The sequence below is a fragment of the Cebidichthys violaceus genome, unplaced genomic scaffold (genome assembly GCF_023349555.1).
Source record: "Cebidichthys violaceus isolate CVI_PGR_0920_01 unplaced genomic scaffold, fCebVio1.0.p SCAF_15, whole genome shotgun sequence".
NCBI classification, from domain to species: Eukaryota; Metazoa; Chordata; class Actinopteri; order Perciformes; family Stichaeidae; genus Cebidichthys; species Cebidichthys violaceus.
Genome location: NW_027176318.1, coordinates 10,972,354 through 10,993,715, shown reverse-complemented (window position 1 = coordinate 10,993,715; position 21,362 = coordinate 10,972,354). Strand labels below are relative to the sequence as shown.

General features: G+C 41.5%; 1 protein-coding gene across 1 annotated transcript; it reads right to left on the bottom strand.

Annotated features, from left to right (window-relative positions):
• Positions 1-1,101: 1,101 nt before the first annotated feature.
• Positions 1,102-9,563, bottom strand: LOC137872094 (oxygen-regulated protein 1-like). The gene is made up of 4 exons (XM_068710327.1): positions 8,922-9,563; positions 8,061-8,217; positions 6,430-7,553; positions 1,102-4,551 (listed from the first exon to the last, which is right to left on the bottom strand). The coding sequence occupies exons 1-4, from the start codon at positions 9,561-9,563 to the stop codon at positions 1,102-1,104; spliced, it is 5,373 nt and encodes a 1,790-aa protein (XP_068566428.1).
• Positions 9,564-21,362: the final 11,799 nt, after the last annotated feature.

The following is a 21,362-nucleotide window of genomic DNA, read 5'->3' as shown; positions in this document are numbered from 1 at the left end:
AGATGTAAACACTCCCCTCTTAGTGCATTCCTCGACACTCCTGTCACAACACGGACCAGCTCGATGGCAACTTCTGAGAAACAAAACAGCCTAAGAACAACACGGATACTTCCTCAGGCAGAGAGTGAGAAAACAGCTCCCGCTGATCAGCGGGAGAAAACAACCCGGCGGAGCTTCCTAAGGTATCTTTACCGCACCGGTCCCCTCGGCCTGTTGACTTTCTGTTGACGCTCGGATCCTCTCCACCTGACTGTCCCCTAAACGCTCACTTGTGTTAAACCCAATCCAGAATGCACAGGGATTCAACTGGAGTCACCACAAAGTAGAGAATGCTCAACATTTGTAAATACACACTTTTATTCTCACACATCAATTTAAAGAGACAAAAATGTCACAGCTGCCACATTGAAACCAGAAAACGGTCTATCCTAATTATAAAGGTCAGGTTATTGTAGATGCATATTAAGCTGTGGCTACTTAATGAAAGTCAATGTTTTATTTACACTTCAGACAACCAAGATATTAAATCAAGCATCAGGGTATTTGCTGACAATCTCTATAATTCGCCCTCAGCCTGTGTCGTGTTCAGTTGCTTTTTCTAAGCACGATTTTGACCTGAACTTCATCCCCGACCTGAGCTGCGACCACAAACGGGCCCTGTTCACTCGCCGCAGTGCCGATTGGCCTCGCTTCCTGACATCTGCAGGGACTTGATCTGTTTTAAGAGCTTTAAAACAAGATTACAGTAATGCTCCGGCTACTTGATCTGTTGACAGGCAACCTATAAGAAGAAAAGAGCTGCTCTGGAGTGTGTGCGTGGCAAATACACATTTAAGATGTCACGAAAACAACGGTCACTACTTCTACAATAAACTGACGAGCTCTTATCAAACATGGTCAAATATGACGGTTAAATAAAGGTCAATCCGTTGGCTTGTAACACATTCGACAGTTGGCTCAAATGAGTTGACGTATGTTCGTGTATTATGCCAAGGCTATGGCAACATCAAAATGTAGGCACCAAAACAATATTTTATGCTCTAGCTCACTTATTTAGACAAAAAAAAGTCCTCAGTCTTTTGTTAAAAAGCTAAAATGTCCTTACAAGATAGGACAATTCTGACCACAGAAATTGTAAAGTATGTCCAACATGTCAGGCTCCTGATTCCTTCTGCTCATGACGCCTTGACCTTTCCCCGGCTGCACAACCACGACCTCGCCATCCGGTGGAAGCTCCATCAGCGGGTGCACTTTGTTATCCTTCATCTTAAAGTCGGCGACACCGGGCACCGTGCCGTTCCTCTCCGCCCACATCCTGCTGTCCTCCGAGTCCTCCTTTGTGTCCACGGTGCCGTCACCGTTGGCGCTGCTCTTGCTGACTGCGCTCAGGTCATCTTGATGCGTGTCCGAGTCACTCGTATGGGGCAACGAAAAGTAGGTGCACTTCCTTGAAAATGACGACTTCTTGTCTTCCAGTTCAGACTTTGTGCAGAAAAGTGAATATGGGCTGTTCTCCTCTGTGTCCTCACACGTTTCCTCGGTGTGAGAGCTTGTGGAGTTTTTGTTTATTCCGACTGGGTCTGACACAGACTTTCTGATCAGGGTGTTTTCTCTCAGGAACCACTGTTCATTATCAATAGAGACTCTGTCTTCAGGCCCGACTTGTGCATTAAAAGCGACGCAGTGTGTCGCTTCACTTAAGCTGTCCAATGCATTAGTGGAATTGAAGTAAGACAACTCAGACTTTGCTTTGGACCGGGATATGTGGAAGGGAGAGAAAAGGCTTGAATGTTCTTTCTTTTTCTGTTTTGGCGCAGATGGCGGCCTCCTTTCACCCGCTTCCTCGTCAGGTTTAGCATCTTTCTTGCCATAAAGTCTTTCGATCGTTCTCCTCACGAAGCCTTTAGTGATGGATTTCCGTGCGGATTCGTCTTCGCTGCTAGACAGCTCGCATGAAGTCTGAGACTGGTACCCGCCACTGGCTGAGGTCTCTGCTCTGGTCTCCGATGGGTTCGTGCTTGGCAAACATCTGTGCTGGATGTCTGTGGCGCTCTTTGCCAGGAACATGTCCCGAATGGATCTGACCCTGTTGCCTTCAGGCTCCGATGTTATGACGCCGCTGGAATCGTAGCTGAACGATAATGACGACTGAGGAGCCGACTGAGACGTGGGCAGTTCAGAGGGTGAGTCCTCAGCATCTGGCTCGAGAGGGGCATGTCTTAGTGAGGATCGTCTGATGGCAGAACTCTCTGTTGTCTTCTGGGCATCGGCAACTTGTTTCTCCAGAAGAATCACTCTCTCTGCGACTGATTGGGATATAGTCTCTTCACTTTGATGTTTGAGTTTTCCCGCAACCTTTTCACGTGTGGTATCTTTAGACTGTGCAGGAGCTTCTTGATATTCTGTACAGCTCTCTTCTGTATATCTGTCCATGTCGGCGTGTTCTTCCTCTGAGCTGTACTCTTCGTCACCGTAGCTTGAGTTGTTGATTGGTTTGTCTTCAACCTTTGGTTGCTCCGTCTCTACGTGTTCCTCACAGCTGCTGTGGTCATTCCCACTATCTTCATCTGCATTAAATCCATAAGTCTTTGTTAAGCTGTCAGACTTCATCAATCTGCTTTTGCCATTTTTGGTATATGAATCCTGATTTTCTATAAATTGGCTTGGATCCCCTCCTACATGGTGGTCCTCTTCCTCTGAGCTGACCGTGTCCTCCTCTGCCTCTTCTATTAAAGTCTTTAACTCTCTGTATTGTCTTGTTTGTTCCCTGTGATCCGGAAGATTAACAAGGTGTTCTTCCTCCTCTTCCTCATCGCCAGACAAACTTTCCTCAATGATAACCTTTAGTCTCTTGCACTCAACCTCCGGCTGCTCTTCCTCTGAAGGTGGATCATCAACATCTGAGTCACATGTTCTTTCGTCAACACTCACATTCGACCCTATGAAGGCTGCTTGACATTCAACCTCTGGTTGCTCTTCCTCTGACAAAGACTTGTGACTATCTAGGCTGAATTGTCTTTCCTTCCCTCTTACATTTTGTTCTCCATACGAGTCGTCACTTCCCCTGCTCTCCTGTCGGATCTCCTCACATTCGACTTCTTGCTCCTCTTCTGAACTGTGTTGCTCGCCTGCTTCTGAGCTAGATACACTCTGCTTACAAAGCCCCTTCTGCTCTAAATCTTTAGTGGCGCTTGACATGCGCTGCCCCTCCTCATCTGAACCTGACTCTTCCTCATGGGTAATCTCATTCTCAGGGATGTTCTCCTCACTGTGCATCTGCAGCTGATTACCTTCAATGTCTTGCTCCTCTGCCTCAGAGGTACTACGCTTTTGTTCAAGACTTTTCTTGCTGCTGACCACTCCATTCATTTGAGTCTTTTCTTGGTTTGATTCGTCTCCATTGTTGCCTTGCTTCTCGTTATCTTTAGCAAAGAACACTGACCTGTAAAGCTGCTGTTTATCAGCTGGTGGACATTTGTCTGCACCATTCTGCTCATACAGGCTGTCCTTGTCTTTAGTGTCTTTAGTTATACTACCCGTGCTCGATTGTTTTGGCTGGTTAATGTCTGTGAATTTTTTAATAATGGAGCTCACATCAACATGAACTTTCTCATCTTGAGAAACATCCCTGACATAAACAGCATCTTCTGTGGAGAAATGGGATATCTCTGGGTTACTGTTATCTTTTAGTTCTTCATCATTATTCTCACTGATGACTTTTGAAAGAGAGGTCAACTCCTCCTTGAGCCTCTCAGGTATGTCAAGATTATCCACAATCTCATCAATGACATTTTCGTCAATGCCACAGTCCTTTTCAGTGCCGGCCTCGGTCACGACTTCTTGCTCTGAATTATTTGGTGTTGAGCTGCGACTCTTGCTTTTGTCGCTGAGATCCTGAAAGCCCTTCCAACTGTGCAGGAGCTGTTTGGAAGCTGACTGCTGTAAAGTGGACAAACTAACTTTTAACTCGTGGGAGTCGTCAATGCTGGCACATTTTCTGAGAGAATCGATCATTTTCAAAGCTTCGGCACAGCTAACATTGTTTGCATTCAGCTCATCCACGTTTATGTCGTCCAGGCCTTCTTTTAGGGTCATGACGGACAGGAAAGCAAGCAGAGCTTTAGATGACGAGCCGAATGTAGAGGCCACGTGAGAGGAGAAGTCAGGCAGGCTGTTGGACTTTTCCAGACACGATGGACGCTTGTTTTGTGTGAGGTGTCTAATTGACTTTATTGAGTAGCAAATCTTCTCAAGCACAGGTTTCATTTCCGGCTGATTTGCGATGTTTAATGGCTGTGGGATTATTTGCGCTATGGATTTCTCTAGGTCATCGGTCATCTTACTGTCATCACTCTGATCAGCATCCAGCGGGGTTTTTTCCAGTTCAGCTGTTGAGGTTGTGGACTGTGGTGTTTTGTGACGCCTCCTTTGGGATGACGTGTTCCTTTGTGGTTTATTAGTTGGTTCTGATGCATTGTCTGAGGAGAGATTTCTTGACAGCAGCCTTCCACTTGACTTGTGTCTGACAGGTGAGGACGCCATGTCCAGAGACTGAGAATATGGAGACCGTCTCTTGTGTAATTTAGGTCTGTTAAGCTTTCTCTCAGTGGAGGGCCGAGCATTTGGTGTTGCATGTCTTCGTATTTCAATATCCGGAGGGTGGTTATGTGACGATGATAATTTTGGAGAGTTATGAGGAAGTTCAGAAGGGAGTTTCTTGGTTTGGGGTTTTCTCTCCGGAGAAGGTTTGACATTTTTCACCAAGGCTTTGGGTGACGATGCTTCTTTTGTCTTTGTCTCTTTAAGTGAAAGATCATTTGGTGTTGGAGCCTCACTTGATGAAATACTGATTGATGACAGACTCTCTTCAGATGTTAAACTCGTCGGAGATGCAGAAGTACAACATGACAGACTACTTTTCAAGTTTTCGATGCCGTTTGATTGCCGTGTCTCGTCTGGCCGGCTCTCACTGGGCCGTTGTGTCCCTGTTGAACAGATGCCGTTCGGCAGTATATTATCACCAACTGTGTTGATGGGAGCAGATGATGTGCTTGTCTCTGAACTGGCATCGCTACATAAAGTATATTTATCCAGACAAGCCTTTCTGAGAGACATTTTCCTGTCAAGAGATTGATTACTGACCAAAGGGGCCCTTTTAATGGATGGAGTTCTTGGTGATGGAGCTGCGCTCTGCGTGGAAGGAGTGTCAGGGTGAATTGATGTCGTGATTTCCATTGTGTGGTCGGTCAGTGATACGGCCTTGTCAGATGTAGGACTGACGGATAGTGGACGCTCATCTGACGTTTGACAGCTCACTGATGAGCGCCTGTATACCAGGCTGCTGGCCACTGAGGATGCAGCCGTCATGGAATACTCTGTGTTTGGTATATCTGTATTCTCAGCAGGTGGTGGTGGTGGTAGCTCCATTGGAAATGTATTTGGAGGTGTTTCTTTTTTAAATGAGATTTTGATTTGACTTGATTTGTTTTCCACTTCGCTGCCTGGTGGACTTTCTGTCGAGGTCTCATTAATTGGCGGATTTATTTGAGAACAGAAGAGAGGTTTAATTGTGTCTGTGTTAATGTGAGCTAAATGATCATAGTTCTCTGTGTTTGTAGTGCTTTCGGGACTGTGGACAATTTGCTGATTGACTGTGGCTTTCTCCGTTGATTGACTTGATGATTTGTTTTCAAAGGACCGGATTCTTTGTTTGACAGAAGCTCCTAGCTCATCCCGAGGCAGCGGGCCAATATGGAGAGTTAGTAGTCCTGATGTGTCCTCCAAACACTTTACCTCATCTGCCACAATCATCAAAGCGTTCTTATTGTCAGACTCCACACACCTTTCTGTTTGTACAACAGTAAGTGTTTTTTTACGTTCCTCATCTGGGTAGGTTGAGGGGTTGAGACGGGCTTTCTCCAGCCAGTTTTCCACGTATTCATTAGTGACAGCGCTGGAGGAGTTAAAAGCAGGCAGAGACATGCTTTCGCTGACATCACAGGACTCGTTTTCTTTCTTTGTCTCCTGCTGCATTGATGTCTGCTGTGTCAGTGGTCCCCATGGTTGACTTACTTCATTGGGAGCAACATTCAGGCGGCATGTTTCAGAAGAAGCGGTCTCACTCGTCGTCTCTTTCAATGCCGATGGTATGTTTGAGTCTTTGAGGATACATTTTATCGTGTCGCCCGACTGTCGTGAGCTCCCTGTTGTAACACCTCTGTCTCCATTTTGTGTTGGTCCTTTTTTTAGCTTCATGCTTTTTGCTGATTTTGATTTATTCCCATAAATTTTCTTAATGAACCCAGCACTGGAGAAAGTTTTCACTTTCTTACTTTTCTCAGTTGCTCCTGCAGAATTTTCTTTTCGTCTTTTCCCCGGTGACGTAAGCCGACGAACGCGTTTGTTGATCACTTTGGGTTTTGAGGATACCCGCTTATCTTTGTTGACCTCTCTGTGTTGGGCCTTGGATTTGCCTTTAGTGGTCTTTGAGAATCGTTGTTGAGCATTTGTTGCTTGAACTGCACCCGTCTTCGGTGAAGGCAAGGTTAAATCGGATGTCACCGACGTGCTCTCAGCCCTCCAGATGCTAACTGACTCGGACGCTGTCGATGGTCTCCAGGGCTGGGGTTCAAACTCATTGTGGGAGGAGAGCTGTCCAGTTTCTGAAGTAGCCGGCCTGCGGAAAGGAATCCCAAAAGCTGACGTACTCTGTGAACAAAGGTTTGCCAGGAAGTTATCCTGGCAGGTCTGCTGTTCATATACGTGTAAGACAGTTTCAAAGACCTCCTCTCCACTGGATTCAGTCTGTCGGATCTCAGTCATCCCTGCTGATCTGAACGTGGATACACTCCTGCCGTTTATGTTGGCATCCACAGAGCTCTGTCTTCTAGGTTTGGGCACTGGTCTGCTGCTCTTCTGTTTGACCATGCAGTACTGCTCTGTCACTGCTCCATCTTCTGTCTGCTCTCTGTAGGAGTAAGAACCCATCACATCTTCCTGGATCCCCTCTACTGTCACTGATTTCATGCTCTCCACAGAGGCTTGCTTTTTTCTAATTTGCTCGTGCCCTGGTGTGGGAGCGCTCCTAGGGGACTCCATGTGTGTCTCTACTTTGCTATCATCCTCTTCATTGTTACTCTCACTGAAAACTCCATTGCCCAGCGAAGGTGGATCCCGGTCGTTGTTATCCTGAGTTTTGTCCTTGTTGATGGTGTCTATGGAGGCAGCAGGACTTTCTAAATCCAGTGAGTTTGATTTCAGTGAGCTCATCTCCTGCTCTGCCACAGGCTCCGGTAAACAGGTCACATTCAGCTGATTGGCTACACTCGAGCGTGCAAGAGTGGTCGTCCAATGAATGGTTTCCTCTTCCTTAATTGTCAGCCGCACCCTCATCTCCACTGTCATGCTACCGTCTTGGTTCACTCGGAAGGACTTCTCAATGTCGTCATCGGCGGGCAGGCAGCTGTCCTGCTCCTCAGAGTCCGGTGTTTCTGCTACAGACTCCAGGAGATGACCCGACCCGACAGAGTGACTGGCTTGGTCGCATGAACTTCCTGCGATGGAGTTGTGAATCCGATTCACGATGTACCTCTCCGACGACAGGGAGAAATTTCTTGACTTCGGAGTGTATGATTGTGACTTTTTTTTACCTTTTCAGTCAGTCAGAAGAGCCAAAAAAAAAGGTTCATGTTGAAAAAGGACGTATAAATGTCCAAAGATGTCAGGCAATGATTGAAGAGGATAGGCAGGCGGTTTGAAGAGTGAACCCAAGAAGCATGACAGGAGAAGAAAGAGAAAACAGAAACATTAGGAAGAGAGTACAGCTGTTCACCGCTCATAAAGAACAATAGCCGACAGCCACATTGTATGTAGGTCGCCCACGGTATTATAATACGTAATATCATTGCCTCAGCACTTCCCCAATCTTCATCCCATGAGAGCAGGTAGATTACTGCAGACACACTGTCGCTGTCCGTCAATGAGAATACAGCAACTCAACAAAACTACATGATTACAAAGTGGTCCATTTAAAGAACAAACTCATTCTCATGTAAACTTACGTTTTAAAGCCTTTAGTCTTCTGGGACCCATTCGTTTGGTAGGCAGTGTGGTTTGAGCTGGTGATATCTGTGCATTGTAGTTTTCATGCCTGAAAGGCTCCCTGCCGACAGCCACTACTGTCCCAGAACACAGTGTCAAGCCTGGAAGACCGTCCACCTGCAGACAGAAACATGTGTCACTCTAATGGCATCTGATCACGCTAGCACTTGATAGAATAGGTAGAATAGAAAAACCCTGAATCTAAATATATTAGGGATTGATGTCATTATGCATGTATATGTGTGACAAGTCTTTATTTATGTATTATTTGTTAAAATGGCACCTTGCAATGCCAGCAAGCTCTGAATTTAGAATGGATCCTTGACCTAAAGCCTTCCAGAGCAGTATCCCAGAATGCCTTTCAACGAATTAGGGTGAGTTGTTAAAGGAGATTACCACTTTCTCTCCTCATGTGACGTCTATTTACAGGCCAGGTTCAAGCCAGTCTTCTATGCGGCAACAACGATGCCTCCACAACCTGAACCGTCTCTTTGCGTTGTCTTTGAGCAGACTCATGTTAGAAGAATGTACGTCCATTCTAGAAGGATCATTTTTGTGCTCCAAGTCAAATATAGGCTTAAAATGTAAAATGATTATGTAATAATATTGTTGTTGTCTTGCAGAATGAGGCTATACTTGAGTGTGCTTTTAGATTGGGCCTTTGTCAATCCCTTTGTTAGTATGTACAGCAGACTTTCTTGGTTTAAGGGAAGGTGTAGTGAATATATGTTGGTGTTTTTAGTAAATCTACAGTGGTTGTAAAATCCTATTTCATTCTTTGAGAGGAATTGTTTTGTATGTGTTGGGAGGAGAACACTCACACGTCTGCCATCAGCTGTGTGTAGTTTCACCACATGGAACTGCATCAGCTCTGAAATATATTCCAGGATGGACTCAAACGTGGGTGTAGTCCTCTTGTGAAGCACCACAGTGTGCGTTACAGTGGGGTCACCATTGCGGAAAACCAGTAGCGTCTTTGGCGTGCGCGCAAGCACCGACTCCTGCTTGTGGATGTTCCTGCCGCGGAAAAACCTGGCCTGCTGCACGGTCCGGCGACGGGAACTAACGGGCCTGGCGTGGTACCACGGCGCCAGCTTCTTCCTGGCCAGAGCCAGGTTGATTGGTTTTACCTTACGACTGTCAGAGCAAATGTAGGACTTTCCATCCTCCAGTTCGTCCAAAGTATGGACCGCATGAACCCCCCTGGGAGTGGTGATGTTCCTCACCCCGAACGGCAGGGGAACCTTTTTAGACAGACCGTCCAGAAGCGCATCAAATGTTTTAAAGGTGCGATTGTTGATGACCATGCGCAGGCCATTGAACTGAGAATCTCCGCTTTTGTAGAAGCAGACCCTCTTTGATAAGATGGGGTCGATGAGGCTTGGGTGGCGTGGGGTGCCAAAGGTGTGCCCACTCCCAAATAACTGCTCCGGGAGGACCCTCCGAAACCCCGTGTCATTCATCATCGCTGATTGGCTGGAAGGCGAGCAGAAGAGAAGTATTAGATATTGAGTATACACATAAGGGTACTTTTTACTTCCCAGTTTAGGTTTTGTCAGCAGACAGTACAATACATGGTGAAGTAATGATGTTTATGATTCCTCAGTAGAAAAGCTTCCTCCACAGACGGTGGGGAACCTCAAAAGGTTTCTCAAGTTGCAAGTTTCACATTTTTACAATAAACAATCATTTTCACATATATTGTTTTGTCCAGTTTTATGAATACATAAAGAAGAAGGCATTAAATAGCCTACTTGCTGTGAGTGATGCAGTAAGAGTAAAGCACGGTTTGGTTTTTGATAAAATGTCTAAAGAGACGTTTGCGTGTCAACTTCTGCAATTGGGTCAACACAGAAACACAACCCCATGTCAACTTAAATGGTTCATGAGGTGTAAACAGCTGATGTGTAAACAGCCAAATGAGGTCTTGTAAACATATGTTGTTTTCTTCAGGTACATGACGTGACTTCTGAGAATCCTGTTATGTGACTGGCATCTTCAATTATATGATTACCTGGGTTTTAACAACACAGGAGAGAACTTAACAAGTCATACAGAAATGTTTGACAGGTTGTTCTCTCTCACCAGTATTTATTTTTGTCATAATTATCAGGGTATGAAAATAAATCTAAACCACATTTCAGTATTATGTTTTTAATATAGAAAATGTACATCAAATAATTTAAATAAAATGTTATGATCTAAGTAATGCTGAACCCTATGTTATATTTATTAAAATGAAGAATTCTTATTTCTTCAACTTCAAATCAATCAATTACAGCTTCTTAACTTCTTAATTATTGTACATATCACATGGAAAATTAAGTAATAATTGCTTTTTTTCTATTAGCTAAAAACAGATTTTGTTAAAAGTGATACCAAAATTTATAATCAAAAATGTATTTAATAGACCAACATCAGATTATTTTGGGGATATTAAGGAGGAACATTTGTAGTAATTGTGAGTGACAAATTTGAGATTTGTTTAAGATGTATGACCATAGCAATTTCTACTGCTGCAAGTAGCACAAGTAGCACATAAGTACAGATTATAACTGGAGGCAGCGAACAAGCAAATAAATATACAATAACTGCACTCACCTTACGCCGGCATCATGAAATTCCCGACCGTTTTGAAAGGATTCATCAAATGTTATTCCGTGTTCTACATGACGAAGGCTGTTGAACTAAGTGCACAGCAACAGTGTATTTCTGGAGACACCATCCTGGTTAATTTGCTTAATCTTTGCACAACGTTAATCTCCGCTGCGAGTGCATTGCTTGGAAATCCTCTTGGGAAAGGTGTGTCGCACAGATGTACGTAGAGCTGTCATAACAGGACGAAGAGGTGGACTAAGAACCTGAGATTTATTCAATATATGTTAAATAAACCGGAAACATGTTTGTATAGACGTTTTCCCCCCAGGAATATATTGTCAATGGGTTTTTTTCTTAACCAAAAGAATTTTTAAAACAAATAAAATCCCCCCAATTCATTCTTACAATGAGATACAAGTGAAGTTATACAAACACAAGTTTGAGAGTGATTGGACCAGTTGCATTACAGTTTAACAAAGTACCTGCTGAAGGTTCTAAACGTAAAGGAGAGCAGGGTTTTCTCCACCAGTGGCAGCAGATGGTGAATTGGTGTCCGGTTGTAATATTCGTGGGGTTGTAATCTCATTGAGGACCTCTTTAGATAATAAGGATTAAGGAGCTCTCCATTCGCAGGACCCTTAGAAGAGCACTTGTTTTCAATGAAAGGAGGGAACATTCACCGTATTACCTCTTAATAAAAACAACAACAACCCTTTATTTATTACTGAGTTATATCAGGGATTATTTGTGTCTTTGACCCTGTGTGATCTGAACACACAAAGGGCATGTTAGTATAAAATAAGACACTTAAAAATAACATGGACATTCCTTTAATAGCAAACACGCGTGGAGGCTGTTTCAGTCCATGCAAAAATACACGTGCAACAAAATAGTGCTCGTTCAAGAAATACAATTAAATTTAGAATGGTAGTGGAGTCCAGTAGATTACGTATTACTGAGGGCATTAGCCGGTCGTGTATATGCTCAACCATGAACTATCATGAGTTGCATAACAGCCACCAATACTGGACTGAGTTGAGTCTATTTCTGTAGTGAAAGGGATTAGTCGACAAGGGATGACTTCATTCCTCAGTAAACCTGGGGCTGACGTTAAGGAATCAAAGGAACATACAAAAGTGATCAGGTTTCAGCTCGGTATCGGAGGATAAAGTGATGACACTCGTACTGTTTAGTTTACTGCTGTAAAAATATCTCAGGTGTGTATGAAATGGACGATATGTGCTGTAGGAAAGAATTCCTGCTGAGCCCGACCAGACAGAGATTCAGGAATGCCACAGGAGGCTCCCATGGGCCTAGCCCATGACCCGTTCCCAAAACAACAACGAGCACAAAAATGTGAAAAATCCGTCAAAGGAAGCTGGGGGGGGGGACAATGGAGGAAGCCCTCCGAGTAAACAGGTAGGCCTGAAGCCTGCATGCCCCTCATTCCAGCCCTCCGCTCCAGAGATAAGAGACGAATGTTGAAACCAAGTGGGTAAAAACGGCTGGTCACACTGATACAGCGGCACAGGTCCTGCCAAACATTCTGGAATCAGTCTGAAAATAGGTCTGAGCTGAAGCTCTGCATGGCAGGTAATAGCAACAAATGTCTGAAGCTCCATTTGTCACATCATAACCTTTCACGTCACGGAGTTATAACGAACCAGCTGGCGATATGAATACTGTTATTTTTCCTTCACGTGATTACACGTGAAATCACACGTCGCCATGACAGAGATATCTGTCTCTGCGTTCCGGGTGTATTGCCACCCCTGCCGTGCTCTATTTTTAAGTCGTTGCGCCTATACTGCAACTAATTGGCGCCAAGTTAGATTCAAACCTATGCTGTTAATGGGAAAAAATGTGTGATATGTTTTGGCCCTTGTCCCCTTTCTATATTTGTCCCAGCGTCCTCTATGCAGCTGCTCCTCCAGATCTGTCTGCCTGTGTTCCCATCAAACAACTCTCTTCAGTCTGCATGTATCGCCTCAATTCGAGAGGCAAAGAGTGCTTCTGCTTAAAGGGCAGGAATACATTGGTGGCTACATAGAAAAATAACAGCAGTTTGCTCTGATGTCGTGCCATGTTTAGCCTCGCTATTTGCATTTGAAATAAAATGCCCAGCTCGTTTTTTTAGCCCTTGTAAGAACTGTTTAAAATTCCAAGCATTGCAGCTGTCAGGAATTCAATTATAAGTGATACAGCTGCACGGTGACCAACAGACATTCACTCAAATTAAAAGACAAGCAAATGATCCTGCAAATATATTATCTCTTTTAAACTTTACTTGCAGACAAAATCCCAATTATTTTAGAATTTGTTTAATATATACAGCAACGTTGATACATTCCATTTTTCCTTTGAGGGCAGTTCAATGTGAGAAAAAAGAAGACTTGGCAGACGTTGAGCCAAAAATATGCCTACTATTCAAAATTCCATTCACGTTACATGATGCTATATCTTTTTTCCCCCTCTTAACTCCAGTGGAATTCCCAGATTTTGAATGAAACCCTGCCAAACCGGACTCACACTGTAAGGTCACACCACCGTCCGTCCCCTCCCCTCCAAAACCCGTAGCACAGCAGTCAAGAGGTCCCCACCCCATCCATTTTGAGCGCTCCGTATCAGCTGTGCCAAGCTTTTAATCTGCCTGGTGACATCCCAGTGTTTCCTGCATGGGACAGAGGGAAAGATAAGCACGCTCCTCTGTGCGGTAAATCACTCCGCACTCCCCCTTGTTCACTGATATGACCATTATTCAATTAGGCTGCACAAAAACTGACCACAATTTTTGGTAATTACAATAAGAGGCTTGGTGATTGTTTTCAAATCATTTTCATTTTCTTAATCTCTTAACAACGTCTGCTTTAATTGTTCAATGGCAAACATAACAAAGTTTGTTATGGCCAGGGGTGGAAAGTAATTGAGCACATTTTCGAAGTGTTATACTTTTTTTTGTAGGACTACCTTAAAAACATTTCCTCTGCAATCTAAGAAACAAGAAGACAGAGAAAAACTGAACTTAATTTATTAACTCTGGTATCCATATCTTCCTTTACATAACATTACATATGGTTATCTAGTATAATGAGGGATAACCCACATAGCATCCAGCTACATTAGCTTATGGCCAATACATTACATTGCATTACAGTCATTTAGCAGACGCCTTTATCCAAAGCGACTTACAATTCAGTATCTATCTACACACCGTAGACGCAGCTACGGGAGACATTTTGGGGTTAAGTGTCTTGCTCAAGGACACATTGACATGAGACTAGCGGAGCAGGAGCCAGGGATCGAACCGCCGACCCTCTGATTGAAAGACTACGCTGCTTGGTGATTCACGTTAGAGAGTTTTACATGTTCTGTTATCTGTTAGCACATTTGTTAGAATGTAAACTGTTAACTAGCTAAGAGTTAGCCTCGACTGACATAACTGTCATGCTTGAGCACAATTTGACTCATTCGATTCTTTTTACTTTTTAAAGCTATCTCTACATTATGTAGCCGACTTTTTGCTCAATTTATTTGAAAGCTATGCTTCAAATTTGCATTTTGCTGCTACTTAAATATTTTTTACTAAAGCCACATTTTATGTACAATGCAGTATTTTAAATTCCGGTAGTATACAGGACAATACAGTTAAAAGACAATAAAAACACAGTACATTTTCAACATAATCAAGGCTACAGGAACGAGACAGTGTGGACTGAAAAAATAATTACATGAAGGAAACGAAGACAAAACACAATGGCAGATTAAAAAGTGATATGTCTTTTGAAAGTCTGCAGATTGTGAGGATACAGTACATCAACAACAAAGCCTCTCTACAGCAATATAAATACTGATATGCACAGAATGTGGACTATTATTCTCCAGAGGGCAGTGGCAGTCAGGGTCCTCCTCACCAAAGGGCTCAATACCACATGGCTGTTAGCTTTGGAGGGCCCGGGCGGAGGGCCAGTCCGCTGACGGGACAACCTGGCTACGCGCGTCCCAGATAGCAGCCCAGGGTGAGGAGTGATTTATCCGTCTGTGCTCGCATCAGACAACCTTCCTCTGATTAAGGGTCAGTCACTGAGCGACAGAGCTGAGTGGAGTGGACAGGGGCGAGACAGACAGCCTCCCAGTGTGAGACACTGGCATCCTGACCGCCACACAAATGGACTTTCCAGACGCTGCAAACAGCACATGTACTGTACTGTGTGCCTCTGAACACACTCATTCACATACACGCATTTACCATTGGGCATTTACAAAGGAATGTGCACGTAGTCATTATTTTTCCTCTCTCTTTTATTCATATACGCTGGCTGACTAACACACACACACACACACACACACACACACACACACACACACACACCCCCCAGAGCCAAGATAAAGACTTATTGAGTTGGCCTTGACATTCGCTCAACCCGACAACAAAAGGATGTGGCGAATCTTAGTCGCCCACTATTTGACTCGTCTCTCTGAGCTGTTAAAGAGCAGTGTTCCTGCTGTTCAGAGTTCACGAGCAGGTTACTGCCCCCATCAATTTCAATGGAAATGGTGCCTGTTGTATCCATATATTGTGTGGGAATTCTGTAGGGATGAAAAGTACCCTTGTCATAGTTGTTTTTAAGTAAACTATCTGTTGACACTTGATGTTGAAGACACACTATGTTAGCAATAGTGAGGAAAGGATGGGCCCCACGTTGAGGATGGTTGGTAGGACACTTTCTTCGAACGGTCACAGTCCATTACAATATGAAACATCTGTTAGTCCCATTCCTTTATTATTTTGAATCCTGTTTTTGTCGGCTGTGCCACACCTCGCACATTTAAATATCTCTCAATTTCAGCCCTAAAACATAGTCCAGTTGATATCGTGTGCCACATTTGTAGTGTTAATGTATTAACTCAGTGTGTCTGTGCTTACTCCCCCGACACGCTGTGATGTCCTGTGTCACTTTCTTTTTCTTTAGTTTCCTTTGTTGTAGTTATTGTTGCTGTCACAATGGCCCGTTCACAGTGACTGAGTAGCTGATTCTCAGACTCTTCCTTCTACTTAACTAATATTTAAATCATGTACAGTACTTTTGATTGAGCAAGAAATTAAACTTATCTTTCCAGTTCAACTATTGAATTGTGTATTGTAAGAAAATACGGTTACAATATCGCTGTTGGCCTAAGAATTAATATTAAAAATTAAAAAGGAGTGGTTGCATCTTGCTTTGCGATGCAGCTTGATAGTTTGCTTAAGGCTGCTCTGTTCCCTAATGGACCCTAAAAATAAACACTTTGAATTGTTATACCTTATTGAAAAAATGTACTTAATCTGAAGACAGGATAATTTGCATGTTAAATATTTGGGTTTATATGGATTTAAGTAGAAATCATCCAAAAGTAAAAGGACCAAAATAGTTTTACAGCCGTTAAGAAAAACAGTAAATGCTAAAGATCGTCAGTTCAAATAAAAAATGTAACAATACACACTAGAACAATCTGTCCATGGATTTTAGATCCACGATCTCCCTCTGATTCTTACAACATGCTGGAAGACAAAACCCAGAAACATGCTTAATGATATGCAGAATCATACAACATTCAGAAGACTTCACTCCACATTTCAACTGTTTCCACTAAATAAAGTGTAGTGCGATGTATTTCAATGGTAATGAAACCCGATCAAAGCAGACTCTTAACAGCACACATTGTTGATTTTACCCTATTACTGCAGCCTTTTCACCGCATAATAATATGATAATGTTATACGTGTGATATACAATTATTTTGTGTGTATAAGGGGTTCTACAACAATATTTATAACATAAAAGACAGAAGAAAGTATTACAAGAGACTACTGGAAAAATAAAGAGACTGTAACACAGGGTGAGCATTATGGACATGACACTTTAAGTATATAAGTATATGTTATAATACACTTGTGATTTATTATGCATTTGACCTGAACATTTTACAAAGCTGTTTTAAAGTATGCATGTTTATGAGCCTGATGATTGTTTAATTCATTTAATTTAATTCATTTAGACTCTTTACACTGTCTACAACCTTTAAATTAGTTTCTGTTTGCTGAAATATTCCTCATGTTGTTGATTATTTCACATTATGACATTTTGTTATGCACACATTATTTGATTATCATATAATTGCATTGTGTTTATTGTGTCGTTTTCATTGATTTTTACCTGGATATTCCCATTGAGTTTCACATAAAAGCACAAACAATAGACTTAAAACAAAACAGCAAATTGCATCAACCAATGAATTTGCAGACACATTTAAAATTGACCGTGCTTCTAAAACGATCTAGTTTAATGCACAAGAAACAATGTAACTTACAGTGCACCATAAGAAACCATTTGAGTGACATGTTACCCCACAGGTAATGTAATAATGACAGCAGAGCTGGAGCTTGAAATATCCCGCTGTGCGTGACCACAGCAGGACTTCTGTCAGGGATTACTGGAGCACGCCACCTCACCTGGATCACACGAGCTCTACGCATCCCTCACTCTCTCATACTCTCACAAGGACCCTACTATTGCCAATATTGATTGATTGTGTATGTAATAATTAGTCAAGATGCAAGAAAGACTTTCCTTTAAATGATCTGTAAATATAATAAAACCTGTAATCTGTAAAATCTGAATTTTTACAGATTATAATTGACTATTTTAATCAATAAATCCGCCTGTAAGAAATCATAGATTAACCTCTGTTTTTACACACTTAAATAATTCTTTATATTGTTAATCATCAGGGCCAATTTTTTATTACACCTGTTTGTTTACAAATCCAATATAATCAATCAATGTATTGAAATTATGTTATTTAAATAGAAATACAGAATGTTAAGTATGTACAGTTTACATATCAACCCAATCTTTTTTTATTTTATTTATGAAAGTTGTCACATTACCTGTGAATATTACGTTTTTTAGTTTTTAACAGACCCACACCTGGTAAAGGTTTAACCTCCCACTGAGCCTCATGCAGTCCTGTGCACAGCTGACCCCTGGTGGCAACAAGTGACAGTGCACCTAATCGTCTTTACAGCATCTGCAAAACCCAACCACTGCAGCAACTTCCAAACTAAGACAACACTGAATCAGAATTTTACTTTTAGAAATGAACACTTTCTGTCAGTGCGGGCTGTGTTACAGATTGTACAGACGTGACAGGACAGACCGGTTCCACAGAGACGAGACAGGACCTGCGGAGGGAGGAACACGCCGTTAGCTTTTAGGGAACTGGAAGTGGACTGTTTGCTATTTCAGTGGAAATGTGTTTGATATTTGTTTGAAGCTCATAATCCAATAACATGAGCACAAATACACTTCCTGCGTAAGAGACAGCTTTCAGACTTATTGTGTTATTGAAGAAGAAAAATACCAAACAGCGTCTAGACATTTGTCCTGGTTCACACAATTTAAACATTTATCTAAAAATATGATACAGTAACTTGGTTTCTTCACATGTTCTGACCCAATCTTTAGGTTGCAAAAACAAAAATAAGTGAGATGGAAACTTTCATTCATTAAATTTAAGATGGTAGACTTTTTGTTTTTATATTCAAATAGAGAAAGAGCCACCAAATGCATAATTTAGTATGTCATAAATACAGTGTATTAAATAGATATCAATAGATTAGTAATGAAAAGAGTCTTACTGTGTACCTGTGTAACAAATAAAAACAGAGTTCAATTGAAATTGAATTAATCGTTTACACAACTGTGGTGAAATGGCAATGTCATTATCTACTACAATGAACACATAAAACGCAAATATGGTGTTTTTTATTGAATGCAAAAAAGAACAAAACATGTGTCAGCTGCTCACACACATACAGACTCTCTCTCTCTCTCTCTCACACACACACACACACACACACACACACACACACACACACACACAAATGCAATGAGACAACAAAGGGTAGTTGACCCGGGTCATGACACTCTGCCCTCTCCTCCCTTTATTTAGACTATATTTTTATGTATTTTTATTCTTTAGGAAGTCCTACCGGTGATTCCCAAAATGGTGCGAGGGGTGTGAATTTCTCAGCGTATGGCTTCCTCTCGGATAAAGGATGTTCCCAGCCAATCTTTCATAGATGGAGCAAACAGGAGTCATTGGACCAAGGAAGTGGAGACAGGTGTTCTGTGGAAGATTCAAAGATCCACAGAAAGAAAAAAAAAAACACGAACAGACAATAGTCCACATTTATCTTGTTAACCCCACCTCAGCTGAGCCTCAGAGTATTTTCACCGCCATTAAAATCCATTCAGTTTCTATATAGGTCACCCAATCCTGAATCAAAGAAATCACTGTTTTGTGTTAATCTTGATTATTTAACACCAGCATTTAGTTCAACCATCCATTTCTTTTAGCTAACTCAACTGTTTATCCACCATTTTAGCCTTTTTCACCATCCATATCTATCTATTTCACCCATTAGCTGGCTAGTCTTTTATCCGTTTGTTGTAGCAAAGCAATTCATTAGCTAACTATTTCAACTGTTTGTACCCAATAGGCTACATTTAGGTTTTAGCTAACTATTTCAACTCTTTATCGTTTTGTTTTTTTTAGCTCTTTCACCATTCATTAATGATCTATTGCGTTCCCATTAGCTAATGTTACTATTTCAACCATTTATCCATTAACTATTTCAACTGTTGATCCATTAGTCAACAATTTCAACCATTTTTCCTACTTTTGCCTTCTTCACCATTTGCCCATTAGCTTTCTGTTTCAACAATGAATCCGTTAGCTACTATTAGCTAAGTTTTTCAACTGCTTCGCCATTTTCTATTACTTAAGCTAACTATTTCACCTGTTCATCTTTTCCAACCATTTATCAATTAGCTAAAAAGTCCTTTATCCATTGGTGGTAGAAAGTAATCCTTTAGCTAGCTATTTTAACTGTTTATACCCTTTCAGGCTACATTTAGGTTTTAACAAACTATTGAAAAAAGTATCTAATGATTTAGCTATTTAACCATCCATTAACTTTAACAAACATCTATCCAATGGCTACTAATTAAAACATTTATCCATTAGCTAACTGTTTCAACAGTCGCTTAAGATAACTATTCCCAATGTTTCTATTAGTCTATTTAAACCTATTTCATCTTTTTCCCATAGCTAGCGTTAACTGTTTCAACAGTTTATCCATTAGCTACTTTTGACTAACTTTTCAACTGTTTCACCATTTTCCATTACTTCAGCTACCTATTTTATCTGTTCATCTATTACTTTTAGCGATCCATTTTATCCATTTTTTGTATCACTTCTACTAGCTAACTTAACGTGTCTCATCTTTTTTGCTCGCTTGATAACTAGTTTTGATGCACTCTCAGCTGTGTTCAGGTTTTAACAGCTGGCTCAATTACTGGTTATATTTTTGTATTATGTCATTTATATTTTTTTCAAATTAATTGAGCGTTTCCTCAAAACGTCCTAGTACACACAGAAATTAGCTAACTGGAAGGATGTATGTCTTTGCTTTTCATTAAAACAATTTTTTTTATTAAATGATTTCCTTTTTCCTTGCTAATGGCTAAGTTAAGTTAGTCATTCATGATGTTTGTCATGATGTTCTTTGGGTGGCTACTAAACAGCATTGCTCACTTTCCTTGGCCTACATATTTACTCAGAAGGGAATGTGCAGAGCCAACAGGGAATCCTGTACAGAGAGGACACAGGACTTAAAGAGAGCAAATTAGGGCTGTACTCTGCCAACACCTTTCTGCCTTCCAAAGAAAAACACAGTAGAGAGGAAACTGACTGCTGATGTAGTCATCTTATACTCACTACCCGCCTGGACGTGAGCTAAAAATTGTCCTGAATGCCACTAGAGGATTCAAACAAAAGAACGGGGAGCGCCGAGCTGATCAGGAGAGGCCTGGAGTTGATTCAGCTCCCTGAGTCAATTCCTGACTGTGAAACAAATGTGCCAGCAAGCTTGAAAAATGTTCCCTGGCACCAGTCCTAGCCTCTCTTTGTCGTATTGTACTGTGTGGCAATTGTTAATCATTTCTACATGCAGTTTTACACTTTTCATCACCATGAAATCCTTTTTTTTCTTTATTAAAACATGAATTCAATTATATATCACCTGTAAATTTCCCGTTAAATAGCTTCAAAGTTAGGATTAAATGTTTGAAGCTATATCACATGTGTGAAATGTTAATATTAACACATTGTTATGGCTTCAACATAACATTAAAGAAAGAAATCTTGATGACTAAGACACAATCTGACTTGACTTGCAGCTCTGTGTAAAGCTTTATATGAAGCAGAATTTAACCAAAAGTCAAAGATGTTTATGTGTTATGTGTCATGTTCAGATACTCAACTGAACTCAGATACAAGTTTGCTCATTTTACGATGATTTTGGGGCCACATTCCTGAAGAATTCTTTTGGTTGGAAATCTGAATTGTATTTTAGAAAGGGAACCTTTTCTTGACAGATTTTAGCAAACTTAAAATCTTGACCACTATCTTAAATAAAAAGACAATCCGAAATAAAAAAAAACACTGATGCAAAACTGTTCAATCGTGTTGCACCTTATGTTACCGAACCATTGCAGGCCGTGCAACAAAAATACTTCCAAAACCATTTGTGAATAATCCCTGTGAATTTTGACACAGCA

Excerpts from the sequence above, each read along its gene's own strand:
- LOC137872094 (XM_068710327.1), bottom strand. The coding sequence starts at position 9,563 with ATGAATGACACGGGGTTTCGGAGGGTCCTCCCGGAGCAGTTATTTGGG. Across the intron at positions 8,218-8,921 it reads ACACAGCTGATGGCAGACGT|GTGGACGGTCTTCCAGGCTT; the intron begins GTGAGTGTTCTC and ends TTCTGTCTGCAG. Across the intron at positions 4,552-6,429 it reads AGGTCAACAAAGATAAGCGG|TCTCTGGACATGGCGTCCTC; the intron begins GTATCCTCAAAA and ends CCATATTCTCAG.